The following is a 17,318-nucleotide window of genomic DNA, read 5'->3' as shown; positions in this document are numbered from 1 at the left end:
ATAACTTCATAGTTACTGAATTACAGCAAACATATTTTGCCTATTTTTGGATAAGAGAAGTTAAAGTGTCATAACTGCCATAAATGGAGAAAAATATAAGCAGGGGACCATGCCTTGCAACCCCTAAATTTGGGCTAAGCCCCCAATGTCTAAAATGTCTTGCTCCGCCCCTGCATATGAAACAATGAAATATGACTGAAACATACAGGACAACAACCCCAAATGAGGATCAGCATCAGATGGTTTAAAAATGTTGTGTATATGTTTGTGTTTTTTTCTCACCATTGTCCTCATCCAGTCCAGAAAGTTCAGGAAGCTCTGACAGACTGCTGTCCACATGCCGAACGCTGTGCAAGCTCATGGACAGACGCTTTTTAATGATCTTCATGCGGTCCATCAAAGCTGGCTGCCCTATGGCCAAGGATTCTGTGTGTTGAGATTATAAAGAAACATTTAATAGCTGCATGCATCTTTCTAAAGACTAGACATCAAAGATATCAATCTTTTACAGTACATTTCAAAAGACCTTTTATTTATACAGCAATGATGTACAGTAATGATGTACACAGGGTTCCCACATCTTAGTTAACTTCAAATTCAAGGAACTTTTTAAGGACTTTCCAGGTCCTATACCCTCAAATTCAAGGACTAAATGTGGAGACACATTTCAAGTGAGAGCAAGGTTACATTGTGTTACCTTTTAAGATACATTGTTACAGTTCTCACTGCGGTGACACTTTGGGGATGCCTCCAGTGGTAAGTGCTTCTGAATGTGTATATCAAATACAACCAATGGTAAGGCTTAACGACAAAGACAGGGTGACGTGGGACCCAGGAAGTATATTGCTATCTGAAATATTGCCAAAGACGGCGTTACAGGGATGCAGGAAGTATGGCAGCATCTCGTTCCCTTCTCAGGGAACAACAGTTACATATGTAACCCGAGATGTTTTCATGTGTCAAACACAACTATGCAAAAAAGCATTTTGGTATGAATCAACATTCACATACAGAAGATATAAGCATTTAAAGCAAACAGTTTAGCACGTATGCTTAAAAAGCTAGAAATTTGATGATATTATCCTACACTACACAGGGACTAATATGGACTATTTTCCAGAAAACTTCTTGCATAAAAGAGAAAGAGCACTTTCAAAGACCTGTATCTATTTATGTATATTTTCAAACACTTCCCAGTGCCTTGAATTATTTCCCCCAGATTCACAAACTTTCAAGGATTTCAAGGACCCGTGGGAACCCTGCAGTATGACACACACACACACACACACACCATGTCCTCTAAGACCTATATAAACACAAAACACACGAGTAAACTGGTCTGTACATTGGCAACTACGTCAGCAGGTGACATCAGCAGCATGGGCTGTAGTCTGCTCGTGGACGCGCACTGAACGACCAAGGCCCTGCTTAAAAAAAACAGCATACCAGCAAGACCAGCATATGTTGTGCTGTGAACACCAGCTTAACCAGCACCAAACCAGCATCAGCACCACCATTAGCACCAGCTAAACCAGCATTAGCACCAGCATCCCATGCTGGTCATACCAGCAAGACCAGCATATGTTGTGTTTTGGTTAGGGTGGCCGTTCGTGCCAGTTCCGCCGGACACGTCCGGAGCGTGTTTTCGGGTTCGTTCTCCGGAATTCGCGTTGTTCGCCCGCATACATCATTGAGGTTCTCACATTTCAGTTAAAATACATTAGAAAATTTAGATTTATTTCTTTTAAGACACACAATCATTGTAGTTTCTTTCTTACCTTGAAATGAAACGGTTGCTTTTCTGAAATTAAACCCGAAATATTAAACCTTGATAACATATGCGGTCAACCAACGCGACTTCCGGAGAACGAACCCGAAAACAGGTTCGGGACGTGTCCGGCGGAACTGGCACGAATGGCCACCCTAGTTTTGTTGCTGGTATGCTGGTGACCACCAGCTAAACCAGCATCAAACCAGCATAATTCCCATGCTGGTCCATGCTGGTTTGATGCTGTTTTTTTCAGCAGGGGGAAGACAACAAATTGTTGAATAAAATCGTTTGTTTTGTTTTCTTTGCACACAAAGGTGTTCTCGTCACTTCATAATATTATTATTGAACTACTGATGGCACATGGACCTTTTTGGCGATGTCTTTCATTCTTTTCTGGGCTTGATTGTGAAAATTAAACTGAAGTCTATGAGACAGACACAAGCCTCCCGGTTTCCGTCAATAATATCTAAAAATGTGTTCTGAAGACAATTGAAGGACTTGGTGGTTTAGAACGACACGGGGTAAGTGTCTTATAATAAAAGTGACATTTTGAGGTGAACTAACCCTTTAAATCATTAATCTCATCTACAGACATGTTGTGAGTGGCGCAGCATCCTCAGGTTTGGTTTTTACCTGCTGCTCCAGAGGTTAAAGTGACTAAAGCTTCAGATATTAGTTATCTAAACTAAACTGATTTGACTTTTTTGTACAAAATACGAAAAGTCAAAGTTTGGCCTTGAATTGTCGATAATGATTTGGAATGATGGATGAGAAAGGGCTCAGTCAAGAATCTCATGAAATAGCCTGAACATTATATAAATCACCTTCATTTTAAATGTAACATTAGCTGTTTTATAAAAATAAAATTGTATAAATTCATTTATTTTCAAAGTGATGTTCATCCTATTTAACACACAAGCACATGTACACACACATAAGAATACTAAATTTTTAGTATGTAAATGAGTAATAGTGTCATTAAAGCATTTAGTAAATAACGGGTTGAAATGAAAGTAAATGGTGTCGTGATTAGATTGACTATATAAGGTTTTAAGTGTTTTGTAAGGGCCAGCCGCTGAAATCACTAAATGTGAATGTTATAACACAACAACATTAAAATATCTCTAATTCTCTGCTGTAATAACTGTAGCGTTGATTATAGCACGCATGAAATAAAGAAGCGCATCGCCCCATCATACGGTACCTGCAGTGAGACGCGACGCGACTGACGCGTGTGTTCTCCGTTAATACCGCCGCATTCACTGACGCTCACTGCGATCATCACACTGATGTGTCGTCGAGATAAATAACATGTGAAGGTCTGATTCAGTCGTGAAGATACGATCGGATCTTCTCCTGTCCGGCACCGGCGGGACTCCTTGCGGTCACGTGACCTGTGCTGCTGACGGTGATCCAGTAAAACATCCCATAACGGAATGAATCCATCACACGTGCTCATATCTGATAACTGCAACATACACAACATCAACATTACACAGACAGATGATGATCTATATGTTTTACTGATATATATTAGATTTTAATCTTTTATGAGGTACTTATTACAGTTTATCAGTTTACTATAGTTAATACTATGGTATGTGTAGTAAATACTATAATATACTATAATTTACTACAGTTTACTATAGAAAATACTAAAGTATACTACAGTATTTTTTATGTGGGTAGGCTTATGCCGCTGAGGTGTTATGTGATATAACATAAAAACACACCTGCTTTAGACGTCACCAGCTTCTTTGTCTTTAGAAAGCCAAATATTTGTTTAAGTGTGTAAAAGAAATCCATCATATTTCCCAACTTATGTATTTTATTGGTCTTAAAAGATGTGCTATGGCCTTATAAAGGAGTTTTAAAGAAAAACAGCACCGTTTTCCAATTTTTCATTATGTTGTTACCTTAACTTAGACAAATTAATACATACAGTAGCCTACCTATCTACTTTTCATTTGTGCACTTAATCTTTATAGTACAGCACATAGCGAATGTGTTAGCATTTAGCCTAGCCCCATTCATTCCTTAGGATCCAAACAGGGATGAATTTAGACGCCACCAAACACTTCCATGTTTTCCGTATTTAAAGCCTGTTACATGAGTCTGCAAACTTAAGTGCTCTCCGTCATACATTATAGTTCTCATTTTTTATCCAGTTAAAAAATCGCCACGTTTTATTTTGTGCCACCATACTTACTCGTGTAACTACTCATGTAACAGTCTTTAAATAGGGAAAACATGGAAGTGTTTAGTGGCTTCTAAATTCATCCGTGTTTGGATCTTAAGGAATGAATAGAGAACAAGCGCAGTTATGCAAATTTGAAAACCACACCCACCGGGGGGAAAGCAATTCAACCGTCTCCATTGACTTTGTATTGCGAGAAGCCGCCTCCTTGTCATTTCTGGCTTATAACAAAAAAGAGAATAATGCTTAAAAGCTGCTGTGTGACAATATGTACAGCTAACAAGCCAAAGAACCCAGAAATAAGTTTTTATAAGCTGTCGAGCCGTAAAACCCAGCCTTTAAGGAGAATAAAGTGGATCGCTGACTACGTTTCCCCCTAGTGGACGCAGTTCTACTAATAGAAGTACTATGAAAAGTTGCCTGTATCCATTTTTGTGTCTTTAAACGCTTGTTTTTTGGGGTCGACAGCTTATAAAAACTTATTTACAGATGAAACTTAAAAACAGAATAATACCTAAAAGCTGCTGTGTGACATTTAACAAGCCAAAAAAGATATATATATAAGTTTTTATAAGCTGTCGACTTCAAAAAACGAGCATTTAAAGACACAGAAATGGAAACAGGCAACTTTTCATAGTACTACTATTAGTAAAACTGCGTCCACTAGGGGGAAACGTAGTCGGCGATCCACTTTATTCTACTTAAAGGCTGGGTTTTACGGCTCGACAGCTTATAAAAACTTATTTCTGGGTTCTTTGGCTTGTTAGCTGTACATATTGTCACCCAGCAGCTTTTAGGCATTATTCAGTTTTTTGTTATAAGCCAGAAATGACAGGGAGGCGGCCTCTCGCAATACAAAGTCAATAGAAGCGGTTGGATTGCTTTCCCCCCGGTGGGCATGGCTTTCAGGTTATGACGCGCTGCACTCTTCTCTATGGGGCGAGCTACGCGCTGTACAAAGATTATGGGCATGCATTGTATAAAGATAGTTATGTATTAGTCTATGTAGTTGAGGTAACAACATAGTAAAATATTTAAAAAGCTGTGGTGTTTTCCTTTAACATTAGCACACGTAGTCTTGTCACTATGGTGTATAGATCAATGATTGAGATGATCCTTACATTGTTTCATGTTAACCTAAGAGTCAAACAGAAGAATAAACTTTCACAAATAATTAATTAGGCAAATAAGATTAACAACAAGAATTTAAGACCATGCTCATCCCCTTCTCTTTACTTTTGAGGTGCAGACTAAGATTTCCTCTGGTTTGAAGAAATGTGTATCAGAAATTCTTTGTGTCAATGGCAGTAATTCTTCTTAACTGTATTATTAAGAGATTGGTTGGAATTCTAGAGTATTTTTAATGGACTAAGTAGATTTTATATACAAAAGTCATCTTTTTAATATATAGGCTACTGTATGTAAGACTGGTGTTTGGATTTAAATGCTTGATTTTATTTAACTTGTGTTTGTGATGGGTTTTGTTAATTGTATTCATTGATGTCTTCATGTTACCAGAGTCAAAGACAAATTTTTGTTCTGTAACAAACAGAACGGCAACAAATCTTTGATAATAATCTTTGATTCCCTTTATTTTACCAGGAAGTCTCACTGAGATTAAAATCTCTTCTACAAGAGAGACCTGGCAAAGGTAGTGTCCTCTCAACAAAAAGATCACAAACCTCCATTACCAGTCTGTTTGTCATTCAGTTTGAAGTCTTTTTACAAGTTATTCTATGCCCAGGGTGCATGGTAAGAAAATGCAGTTTTTCCCAAATCTGTAAAGACTTGAGGTACGTTAAGAAGTGCACACTTAGAAGCGCCTGGTAAGTGCATGATGTAAAATTAAAAAGGTTGCAGAGATAAGTTGGAAGTTTTACCGGTATTGCTGCATAAATAAAAAATCCATACAGCGCATACAATATACAGGCAGGTTTGAGCCCTGAGTTTACACAAACTGCACTGGGCAATTCGGGTTCAAGCACCCTCTCCATTGCCCCTCAAAGCATCCACATACACCAGCCAGGCAAGAATTTAATGATCTGTTGTTAATATTGTATACATTAATTTTACACCGTAATGTTAGCTCAGTGTATTGGTTGATACGCTTTAGCCATGATTTTACCAAAGGTATTTACTGGTTATTAATTTAGCTTGATTTTAGAAATAAACTATGGTAAAATTACTCTATTTTTTACTGATTCTATGGGAAAGTTTACCAAAGTTATGTTTGGGCCACAAAAAACAACAACATTTGTTTATGTTGTTGATGCAGAAATGGTCTTTAATTTAATTGGTTCTTTCTTAAATTGTGCCAGACGCCTAAGGCCTAACTGCAAAATGAAATCTTTCTATAGTCCTGGAGGGTTTGCTCAATTTGAATCACTGATGTCAACTATAGAAACATTTCTGAGTGTCTCTATTTCTGCCTCTGACAGTCTCAGAAGAGTAGAGGGGGATCTATAGGACCTTTCAGTTGTCTCACCTGGCTTGTAATTTCCCCTGGATTATTATTAATTATTATTATTAATAATTTGTTACATTTATATAGGGCTTTTCTGCAGCACTCAAAGTGCTCATTATATGAAAGGGAAATTGTTCTCAACCACCACCAATGTGCAGCATCCACCTGGATAGGCATGGGCCAGTATAAGATTTTGGCACTATGATAACCTTTAGCAAAAATAAAGTCTTTATATTATAATATGTTTTGAAAAAATGTATAACATTTTCATAATGTATATTAAATGTAAACATAAAAAAAATCACATGACTTAAAGGAAGTTCGGAACACGCCCAGATTTTGGGAATTCAGCTTATTCACAGCACCCGAGAAGCCCCCTGGTGGGGAGCAGAGAGTTCGGTCAGAGTTGTGCAAATCACTCCGCCCAAGTAGCAGTGCTGAGAATATATTTCCCAGTATGTATGCTGTTAAAAGATGGCTGTGTCTCATATGACCTTGTTATTTGTACACGGTGTGACTATACAAATCACAACATATAAATAGAAAAATGTTCGTGTTATTTTGTCACTTATTGGGAGCATTATGCTAGCTGAAGCCATTCACTTCCAGTCTTTGTGCTAAGCTAAGCTAGCAGGGGCTGCGTCAGACAAGAGTTACAGCACGCACGGAGATGAGAAAGGTATGTATATACTTATCTAACTCTGTGGGACACGGTGAACAAGCTAAATTCCCAAAATCTGAGCGTGGAGACGGTATCACAGAACATTTTAGTGGTTTTGAAACCTTGCCTGTTTAAAACCTCGGTATACCTTGAAACCGGTAACCGGCCCATGCCTACACCTGGATAATGTGAAGGCAACCATATTGCACCAGAATGCCCACCACACATCAGCTTAGACTAATGGTACGCTTATGTTATGAAGAGATGGGATTGTTTTGAAAAAAAAAAACGGAATATATGCAGGCTGGAGTTAATCGTAATTTTAAGTTTATGGCTTCTTAGGTGTGTTTGACATCATGCTCGACATCAAGCCTATGACATTAAATGAACATAAGATCTAAGATCTCAGACTGCTTCTAGCATGCTTAAAATCTCCATCGTGGGTATTTAATGTCATAAACCGATCAGTCTGCGTAGTGCACACAATGTCAAACACATCTCTGTTATCTCGAGTCATTTGGGATGCGGTGACACACTGCTGTATGTATTTGTGCTGCGCATCATTTACATTTAGTCATTTAGCAGATGCTTTTGTCCGAAGCGACTTACAAATAAGGTAAACAATAGAAGCAATTAGAGCAACACAAAAACAGCAATACTGCTGCTTTTTTGACAGAGAATGTAAAGATAAGGATAGAAAAAATAAGATATTAGCAAGTGTTGGCGTAAAAGATGGGTTTTAAGCTGATTCTTAAAGACTGCTACAGTCAGCAGATCTTGTCACAGCCGGCAGATCATTGCAAAGATGTGGAACAGATTCAGAGAAGGTACGCATCAAAGTGTTTTAGTGACAGCGTGCCCTGCCCACAAATCAAAGCCATCCATGCCAGAAACCAGCTCTGTTAAGCATACCAGTGTAGGCTTAAGCGTACCGCTCCTTGGTACAGTACAGAGGAATCACACTTGCCAAACGAACTTTGGGGGTCAAACGTACTCTGGTACTGTATGGTATGCATAGTGTTAGTACCCTCAACATTTTGTTGACTATAACCAATAATTTGCTAGTCAAAAATCTACCTCACATAATCTTTTTTTGTTCTTTTTAACATTTTCTGCAGTAAATTTTAACACTACGTAAACTTCTTTGAAAGGAATTTTACATTAACAACAACAAATGACAAACAATGCAGCTACGATGTGTTTATTTTGATTGCAAAGTTTTGAAGACTTATGTTTACAGGTAAAGTGACTGGATCGATGCTGTGTTCAGGAGAAGTGGTCAGTGTAAAGTTTGTTTGTGCAGTAATCTGTGCTCGGCTGCTGCAAGGTTCCTCCTGAAGGTCCAACGCTGCTGAAGTAGAAGGGCACGTGAGAGATGCGTCCATCAGACCAGCACTGTGTTTGGACCAAAGAAAGAGAAGCTGCTATTTAAAATTATCCCACTTTTGTCCCGCATTTATAAGTCTATACGCATCATTTTTGTGGTGTAAATATATATCAGTTGTTGTCAACTGGTCTGGCCATGGAACCCAAATTTTTACATGGTCATCAAGCCATGACCCACATGTTTAGGAATTGGAATCGAGCACATTTATCTCTCAATAATTGTTAACACACAAGTACTGTCCCAATTAACTTAAAGGAATAGTCTACTCATTTTCAATATTAAAATATGTTATTACCTTAACTAAGAACTGTTGATACATCCCTCTATCATCTGTGTGCGTGCACGTAAGCGCTGGAGCACGCTGCGACGCTTCGATAGCATTTAGCTTAGCCCCATTCATTCAATGGTACCATTCAGAGATAAAGTTAGAAGTGACCAAACACATCAACGTTTTTCCTATTTAAGACGAGTAGTTATACGAGCAAGTTTGGTGGTACAAAATAAAACGTAGCGCTTTTCTAAGCGGATTTAAAAGAGTAACTATATTGTATGGCGTAATAGCACTTTTGGGAGTACTTTGACTCGGCGCAGTAACACCCTCCCTCTCCCATTATGAGAGGGAGAAGGGGAGCGGACTTTTCAGGCGAGTGGAAGTACTCCCAAAAGTGCTATTACGCCATAAAATATAGTTCCTCTTTTAAATCCGCTTAGAAAAGCCCTACGTTTTATTTTGTACCACCAAACTTGCTCGTATAACTACTCGTCTTAAATAGGAAAAACGTTGATGTGTTTGGTCACTTCTAACTTTATCTCTAAATGGTACCATTGAATGAATGGGGCTAAGCTAAATGCTATCGAAGCGTCGCAGCGCGCTCCAGCGCTTACGTGCACGCACACAGATGATAGAGGGATGTATCAACAATTCTTAGTTAAGGTAATAACATATTTTAATATTGAAAATGAGTAGACTATTCCTTTAACATAAGACTGATAAATAACTACACTAGTCAACATTTGAAGTTGATCCAAAAAGTTGTTCTAAGACAAGAATGGGTATTGTTCAAAGTTTTAAAAGGGACTTTTTTTAAGATGTCAGTTAAATCCTTGGTGTCCATAGTGCGCGTATGTGAAGTTCTAGCTCAAAATACCATAAAGATAATTTATTATAGCATGTTAAAATTGCCTCTTTGTAGGTGTAAGCAAAAATGTACTGTTTCTGGGTGTATCCTTTAAAATGCAAATTTTACAAGCTGATCTCTGCACTAAATGTCAGTGCTGTGGCTGGATAGTGCAGATTAAGGGGCGATATTATCTCCTTCTGACATGATAAAGGGAGCCAAATTTCAAGTACTTGTTTTTCACATGCTTGCAAAGAATGGTTTACCAAAACTAAGTTACTGGGTTGATTTTTTTTTTTTACATTTTCTAGGTTGATAGAAGCACTGGGGACCCAATTAAAGCACTTAAACATGAAAAAGGTCAGATATGTCCCCTTTAAGACAACTTTTATGAAAGGTTTGATTCACTTCCGATGTCGACTAGTGTAGTATTTTTATGGCTGTTAAATAGTCCCATACAAGTTTTCTAGTTGGTATGAGACACCACATTCATCAAAATATAGAAAATAACATTTTGATATATCTGATATATTTAAGCAGTATCGCTGGAGGCACGAGGCCTCAGGCGGAATAGAGGAGGCAATCACAGTGATATAGAGCTCTCTCACACGACTCCGAGTACGATATTGCTTTTATACAAGAGTTCGACGGCACACATTTGAAAAACAAAAACTAGAAAACAACAACGGAGTGATTTTAAAAGCCTCTTTGTTGGGGAACAACTTTCTTCTGCCATGCATGCTTGAAGCTCAAACAGGCGCTCCAGGTAAAGAGAAAATGGTTGTTTTAATTGCTCATAAGTGTATTTTATTGACCACGCTATGAGACACAATGACTGCAACTCCCTCAATAGGTTACATATCAAGACCTCTGATATTTGAAGGGAATTGGGCTGATCACTTCACTGTAATTATGACTTTCATTACAGTCAGCGCATGAGTGGACCACTAATCATTATCAGTCAGTAGGGCTTTCACGCGTGCCTTTCAAAATTAAAGTCCCACATCAGAATACCTTTTAAAATTCAGTTTTTGTTGTTTCTTTGACAGACTCTCTGTGACCCACTCAAAATGGTCCACCAACTTTCACACCAGTTGAGAAACACTGGTATACATCTTCTAGTTTTCATTCATGACATGAGGATTCACAATTTCCTCAGTCTTTAGATATGGGTGATCATACAAGATTCAGAGCTGAAAACATTGTGCAGCTGTAAAAACATTTACTTAAACTAAGCTGCAAAAGAAATCTGACCTCAATGTTGCTCTGAAGGTTATCAATTCTTAGCTAAATGAAGCACCAGACATTCTGACACAGATCTGGCTTTGTGGACCAACATGATATACGTCCCAATTTTGTGAAAATTGTGGTGTTATATTGAACACATTTTTATTGTTTATGACTGTGAATGTTCTGGAGAACCTCTTTTTTGAAGTACAATTTACATACATGTATATACATTGTTTATAGTCACATATACTTTTAATAAAGACAACTTCGATTTGATTTGGTTTTTCTCTCCTTAGATGTGTGTTTGTGCCTCTGTGTATGTCTTACCACCGTGAGAAGAGCTCCATGCTGGAAATGTGGATGAAACTGCATGAATCTAGGTTCTGCTCCATCTTCTCCCATCACAAAACCACTAAATCAAAGAGAAGCAAATTATAAAAATTAAGATCTGATTCATTTTAATTCTCATAAGAACCATTTTCTAGACTACTGGTATGATCAACACCAAATTGATAATCCAGAAAATGATTTTTTTAGTGCATACGTACCATGGCAGCAGCTCAAAAACAGGACTGGAGCGTGTTTTAAACACAGCAATGACAGATGGATGACTGGTGGCCTGAGAATCACCTGCACACAAAATGTGTTCAGTTTCAATAATGTGTAATTCATGCAAGTACAGTCATTCTTCCACCAAACACTGTTTTCCACAGTTTAACTCTTTCGCCGCCATTGACGAGATATCTCGTCAATTAAGAGAAAACGCTTCTCCGCCAATGACGAGATTTTCCGTCTTTCCGCAATACCGCTATTATCCACCAGGTACTTCCGCAACTTATACAACCCGGAAGTAGCGCCTCATGTGAAAGAGAAAGAACTCTGTGTATGTTTTAAAGATTGCTCTGCATCTGATCTCTATCAAAAGTCCTTCGCAAAAATGGAATTATCTCAGCCTTTTGCTCAAAATTGGGTGTTTTTGACGAAACCTACCCATGTTTGAGAGGTGATTACGAGAGAACTAATGAAGGTAGGATGAAACGTTTTTTTTTGTTTGAAAGCGTAGGGTCTGTTCTTTCATCTGATATATTGCTTGTTTACATATTTAAAGAAGAACATTTTCTGGAAGGCATTAAACTTGTGTGAAAATCATGAAAAATGCTGGCCCTGGCTGGCAACTTTTTTTTTTTAAACGCTGGCGGGGAAAGAGTTAACAGTGCAGTGCTCATTCTATCACAGTCTACTTGCTCAGTCTAACAGCACAGTGCTCAGTCTATCACAGGCTAATTGCTCAGTCTAACAGCACAGTGCTCAGTCTATCACAGTCTAAGTGCTCAGTCTAACAGCACAGTGCTCAGTCTAATACAGTCTAATTGCTCAGTCTAACAGCACAGTGCTCAGTCTAACAGCACAGTGCTCAGTCTAATTGATCGGTCTAACAGCACAGTGCTCAGTCTATTACAGTCTAAATGCTCAGTCTAACAGCACAGTACTTAGTCTATTACAGTCTAATTGCTCAGTCTAACAGCACAGTGCTCAGTCCATCACAGGCTAATTGCTCAGTCTAACAGCACAGTGCTCAGTCTAACAGCACAGTGCTCAGTCTAATTGATCGGTCTAACAGCACAGTGCTCAGTCTATTACAGTCTAAATGCTCAGTCTAACAGCACAGTGCTTAGTCTATTACAGTCTAATTGCTCAGTCTAACAGCACAGTGCTCAGTCCATCACAGGCTAAATGCTCAGTCTAACAGCACAGGGCTCAGTCTAACAGCACAGTGCTCAGTCTAATTAATCGGTCTTACAGCACAGTGCTCAGTCTATTACAGTCTAAATGCTCAGTTTAACAGTGCAGTGCTCAGTCTAACACAGTCTAAGTGCTCAGTCTAACAGCACAGTGCTCAGTCTATTACAGTCTAAATGCTCAGTTTAACAGTGCAGTGCTCAGTCTATCACAGTCTAAGTGCAGTGCTCAGTCTAACAGCACAGTGCTCAGTCTAACAGCACAGTGCTCAGTCTAATTGATCGGTCTTACAGCACAGTGCTCAGTCTATTACAGTCTAAATGCTCAGTTTAACAGTGCAGTGCTCAGTCTAACACAGTCTAATTGCTCAGTCTAACAGCACAGTGCTCAGTCTATTACAGTCTGATTGCTCAGTCTAACAGCACAGTGCTTATAATAATTGTACACATATTTGATAAACTAACAAAAATTTAATACACCCAAACTTATGCAACAATTCATTTTCGTAATTCATGAAGCCATCACACAAACCCTTTTATTGGTAAAAGGCCATTTAAATGAAAACAGACTGAACACAGCAAATTTCTCATTTTTTTTACACATATTCACTTTGTCGATAACAAAACCGCACAAAAAAACGGAGGAACACATGGTTTTATGGACATATTAAGAACTTTATTCAAACCTTTCAAAAGCACAGCCAATCTTTCACCTCTGGGATCCCATGCAAGTGAGCGCACCTCTCCCCCAACCCTATCAAACATAAGAGCAGAATAAACACAGCACTGTTAAAACAGCAATAATTATTTATTGCCTATGTGAGAGGTAAGGTTTTAATTGATTACAACATTTTCTTAACCTTTCTCAGCACATGACAACTTAAACAGCTCTTATCACAAATACATGAACTGGGTGCAATTATTATTATTAATAATGTTAAACGGTTCTTGGAAATCGGTTTGAGTCTACACTGCATGGCCAGTTCAATGTGGCCACCCCGTTCACCTTTTGTGTTCCTAAGTGCACAGTTCTGTGAAGAAAGTTTTTAGCAATGTTGACATTAGCATCTGAGCTCAATGATGCTCAAATACTCACCGCTACGGTCAACATTTATTAAAAAACGTTTATAATAAATGGAGGACCAGCAGTAATAATGTACACATGTGTGCATTGTTTGGGTGATGTGAAGTGTTATGTGATGGAGACTTACGTAAGGTCTCCATCAGGTCCAGGAAAGCTGGTCTCTGACAGATCAGCTACTACTGTGGCAGCTTTAGGACCTCCTGAAACACAGTACATGACATTTACCAATTTGCAAACAACTACAGACTTCACAGTTTAATCTTAATGTGAGATATTTACTGTTGATCAAGATAATAAAGAAATTGTGGTTAGGTTGTAACCGTTCCAGAAAATCCAACTTAGAAAAAAGAAAATATGTCAATGTGCATTTAGACATTAAATGGCACTCTATTCAAAGTTGTGCTCCTTGTTGGTTTGAACCATGAAGAGGACCATAATAAAAAACGAATGTCCATCTCCTTTTTAACTGCTACCAAATAATAAACAATTATGTACTTTAAAGTCGCAATGAAATTGAAATGAAAAACTATATATTTTTAATATTGTGGTATTATTAACAAATGACTTATCTGTGAGCTTCATTATTTAAAAAAAAAAATTTGTGTGTGCTCATAATCTTTAATCAAAAATGCAAATCTCCTCCCCTCCTCAAAACGATCTCTCTTCACTTCCGGTCATAAGTATGGCAGGTGGGCGGGGTCCTGGAGAAGATCGCAGCGATTAGCAATTAGCAACACGACCCAACTTCAAACGATCCAATCAGATCTTGATGGACAAATTCAAATCCAGCCCTGCCTTATTTCACCTCAAAAGCCGTTTCATTCGGATATACGTCAACACGGGGAAAATAAGGCAATCGCTACTTCCGTTTCATGGCGACTTTAAGCTCTGATGTCATACAGTTTGTCTAATAGTTGGTGAGCCAAATATTTTCTGAGGGGGTACTTAAAAAGTAAAAGTTTGAAAAGCACTGGTTTTATCCATTGTGATGAATGATTAAGGGGACTTGGGGTTTGTGTTACTTGGACTACACGGTTTTTGGCCACCTTGGTGTGCTCAGAAAATGTTAAAGGGACACTCCACTTTAAAAAAAAAAATGCTAATTTTTCAGCTCCCCTAGAGTAAAAAATTTGATTTTACCGTTTTGGAATCCATTTAGCCGATCTTTGGGTCTGGCGGTACCACTTTTACCATAGCTTAAAATAATTAATTGAATCTTATTAGATTATTAGCATCACGCTAAAAAATAACCAAAGACATTTGATATTTTTCCTATTTAAAACTTGACTCTTCTGTATTTACTTAGACCGACGGAAAATTAAAAGTTGTGATTTTCTAGGCAGATATGGTTAGGAACTATACTCTCAAACTGGCGTAATAATCAAGGACTTTGCTGCTGTAACATGGCTGCGGGAGGCGCAATGATATTACACATCAGCTGAAAATAGTCCCCTACGTAACTTTCAATAGCAGAGGAATATTTTTCGGGCCCTACGTAATATCATTACGCGTCCTGCAGCCATGTTACGGCAGCAACATATATTTATCAATGGTGCAAAAATTGTTGCGTTTGTCACTTAGGCTGTCATGGATCTAGAATTGGAAGCAGGATCAGACTCAGACAACGATGCTGTTGTACTGAATATTGGCACAGTTGTAAGTGTGATGTGTGTACTGGTGTTAATACCTGTGAGATCAGAAAACGTAAGGGCATAGATGAGACTCTCGCCCTGAATACTGAACAACAAACAGCTGCCATCTGGACTCCAGCAGCCCGACTCAAGAGACAAACAGAAATAAAGTCATACATGTACATTATAATGGAAATATAATCATAGAAATATATAAACATTAACATGTAAACATCTACAGACAAATAGTCTTATGAGCTGTGAAAAATAAATTGAGACATCAGCAGGTGTAAACATCATTTCCTAAATGATGATATTTAACTTTCAATCTCCTTACCTGACAGCTGCCTTTAACACACGGCCACCTTTCACACGTCCACATCCGCGTCTCCCACACCCTGCAGTAAACAAACACATGCAGACACGCACACAGTTTGTTGTCAGTAAAGGTGTTAAAGCCTAAGCTTTATGTGGTTGTATTTGTGTTTTGTGACTGTCTGTCCTATAAGACTTGTTCTTTATTCCTATGACTGTTGATCCTGAAAGCTTTACTCTTCTTCACCATTGTGTCCTGTTGTTTGTTGAGTTTATAATTCAGAAGTGAAATGAGACGAGTGTGGCAGTAAACGCTGTGATGTCATGATAATGTGGTATTCAGGGTTGCCAGGTCCAAGAAAAATTTCCAGCCCAATGACAACTTAAAACCCCCCCAAAAGAAATGAAAACTAGCCCAACTTTTACATTTGTCCAATCACAGTTGAAACCTCCGGGATAACAACAAAGGCTCTAAAATAAACTCTTACTATTGCTTTTAATGTACTTTACATGCAGATGAAAATTTTCTTAATGCACTTAAGGTGCTCTATTTTCACAAAAAAATCTACTTTAGTACTTCTTAAGATTATCTTAAGTACATCTTAGCGTACCCAACCGTGCCATATTGAGACAGTATGAACTCTGCCCTTTTAACATACTATCTACGTATTTAAAATGTTCTATTTAACTTGAAAAGATCATACAAAGATGGGTTCACGTGGTCTGTAAATATCCTCTCAGTATAGACGTATCTCCTTACATAAGGTAATTTCTTGTTCCTGGCGTGATATTAAGAGCAAAAAGGGCCCCTCCACTCACTTTTCCACTGACTTCCTGACGCTGCAGCTGTCCTTGGGTTGACATGTATTGCTTATGGCATTAATGCACATCAGGAAAATAAAGAACGTTTATATTATAAGTCTACAGATAAACATTTTCGTGGCCGCGGCACATTATAAAACTAGCCCAAAAAACCACAACCCGCAGCTCCGAATTTTTTCCCGCAACTGTATTTTCAAAATAGCCCAATTGTGCGGGAAAACCGCAAACCTGGCAACACTGGTGGTATTGTTCATCTAAAACGATTTATTACAGATTTTCCCATTAAAGGCACAATAATATGTAATTTTGTCCAGAAACATTTTTTGTTATGCCGGTTAAAAATCTTCTGGTCCTGACAGTAATCAGTAAATGAAGTTGTGTAAATCTATTAATATAACTATATATGAAGAGTTTGGTTCCAAAACGCAATAAACGCCATTTTTGAAAAAAATGAGTTACTGCCAAAATCAGTATTATATCAGGTCAGTAGTTAAAAGTAAATTCTTAATTTTACGCAAAATCCAATATCCGCCGTGTTATTCTGTCATCTTTTCTCCCTTTTTTCCCAAAATGCGACAAACACCACTCCCACTTTTTTACAGAACGCAATAACTCCATTTCTGATATTACAGCCCACCGTTCACGCAATGTAAACAAACAATGGCGGACGCGCGTAGTACACGGAGTCCTGGTTTTCCTCATCTACTTTGTACTACGTGATCAACAAACAAAACAAAATAATACTTTAATTGCATTGATAAACCTGTGATGGTTTTCTGTGATGGGAAAGAAACGTAAGCCAGCATCTAACAATTTCCCTGAGAGGCACTCGGGAGACGGGTGCTTGTTCTCCCGACAGCATCAAGCTTCTCATGCTAACACATTGACCCCAGAGGATC

General features: G+C 38.3%; 2 protein-coding genes across 4 annotated transcripts in view; both read right to left on the bottom strand.

Annotated features, from left to right (window-relative positions):
* Window positions 1-3,214, bottom strand: part of LOC129452268 (cyclin-dependent kinase 16) — a 37,989-nt gene extending 34,775 nt beyond the window's left edge. For 2 of the 3 annotated variants that reach the window (XR_012358248.1, XM_073854898.1), the window contains exons 1-2: window positions 2,976-3,214; window positions 283-426 (exon numbers count right to left, since the gene is read on the bottom strand). Coding sequence is in view for 2 of the 3 variants with exons in the window: in XM_073854898.1 (XP_073710999.1) it covers window positions 283-397 (115 nt within the window). In the remaining variant the exon portion in view is untranslated. The remainder of the gene's footprint in view (window positions 1-282; window positions 427-2,975) is intronic. The other variant, XM_055216024.2, reaches the window with a different exon arrangement.
* A 5,064-nt stretch (window positions 3,215-8,278) lies between these two features.
* Window positions 8,279-17,318, bottom strand: part of aaas (achalasia, adrenocortical insufficiency, alacrimia) — a 32,951-nt gene continuing 23,911 nt past the window's right edge. Inside the window, exons 11-17 of the mRNA XM_055215706.2 lie at window positions 15,620-15,680; window positions 15,339-15,429; window positions 13,779-13,851; window positions 13,254-13,321; window positions 11,377-11,458; window positions 11,156-11,240; window positions 8,279-8,488 (exon numbers count right to left, since the gene is read on the bottom strand). Of these exons, the coding sequence (XP_055071681.2) occupies window positions 8,360-8,488; window positions 11,156-11,240; window positions 11,377-11,458; window positions 13,254-13,321; window positions 13,779-13,851; window positions 15,339-15,429; window positions 15,620-15,680 (589 nt within the window). The 3' untranslated portion in view covers window positions 8,279-8,359. The remainder of the gene's footprint in view (window positions 8,489-11,155; window positions 11,241-11,376; window positions 11,459-13,253; window positions 13,322-13,778; window positions 13,852-15,338; window positions 15,430-15,619; window positions 15,681-17,318) is intronic.

The sequence above is a fragment of the Misgurnus anguillicaudatus genome, chromosome 17 (assembly GCF_027580225.2).
Source record: "Misgurnus anguillicaudatus chromosome 17, ASM2758022v2, whole genome shotgun sequence".
Taxonomy (NCBI): Eukaryota; Metazoa; Chordata; class Actinopteri; order Cypriniformes; family Cobitidae; genus Misgurnus; species Misgurnus anguillicaudatus.
This window is presented reverse-complemented; position numbering and strand designations above follow the sequence as displayed.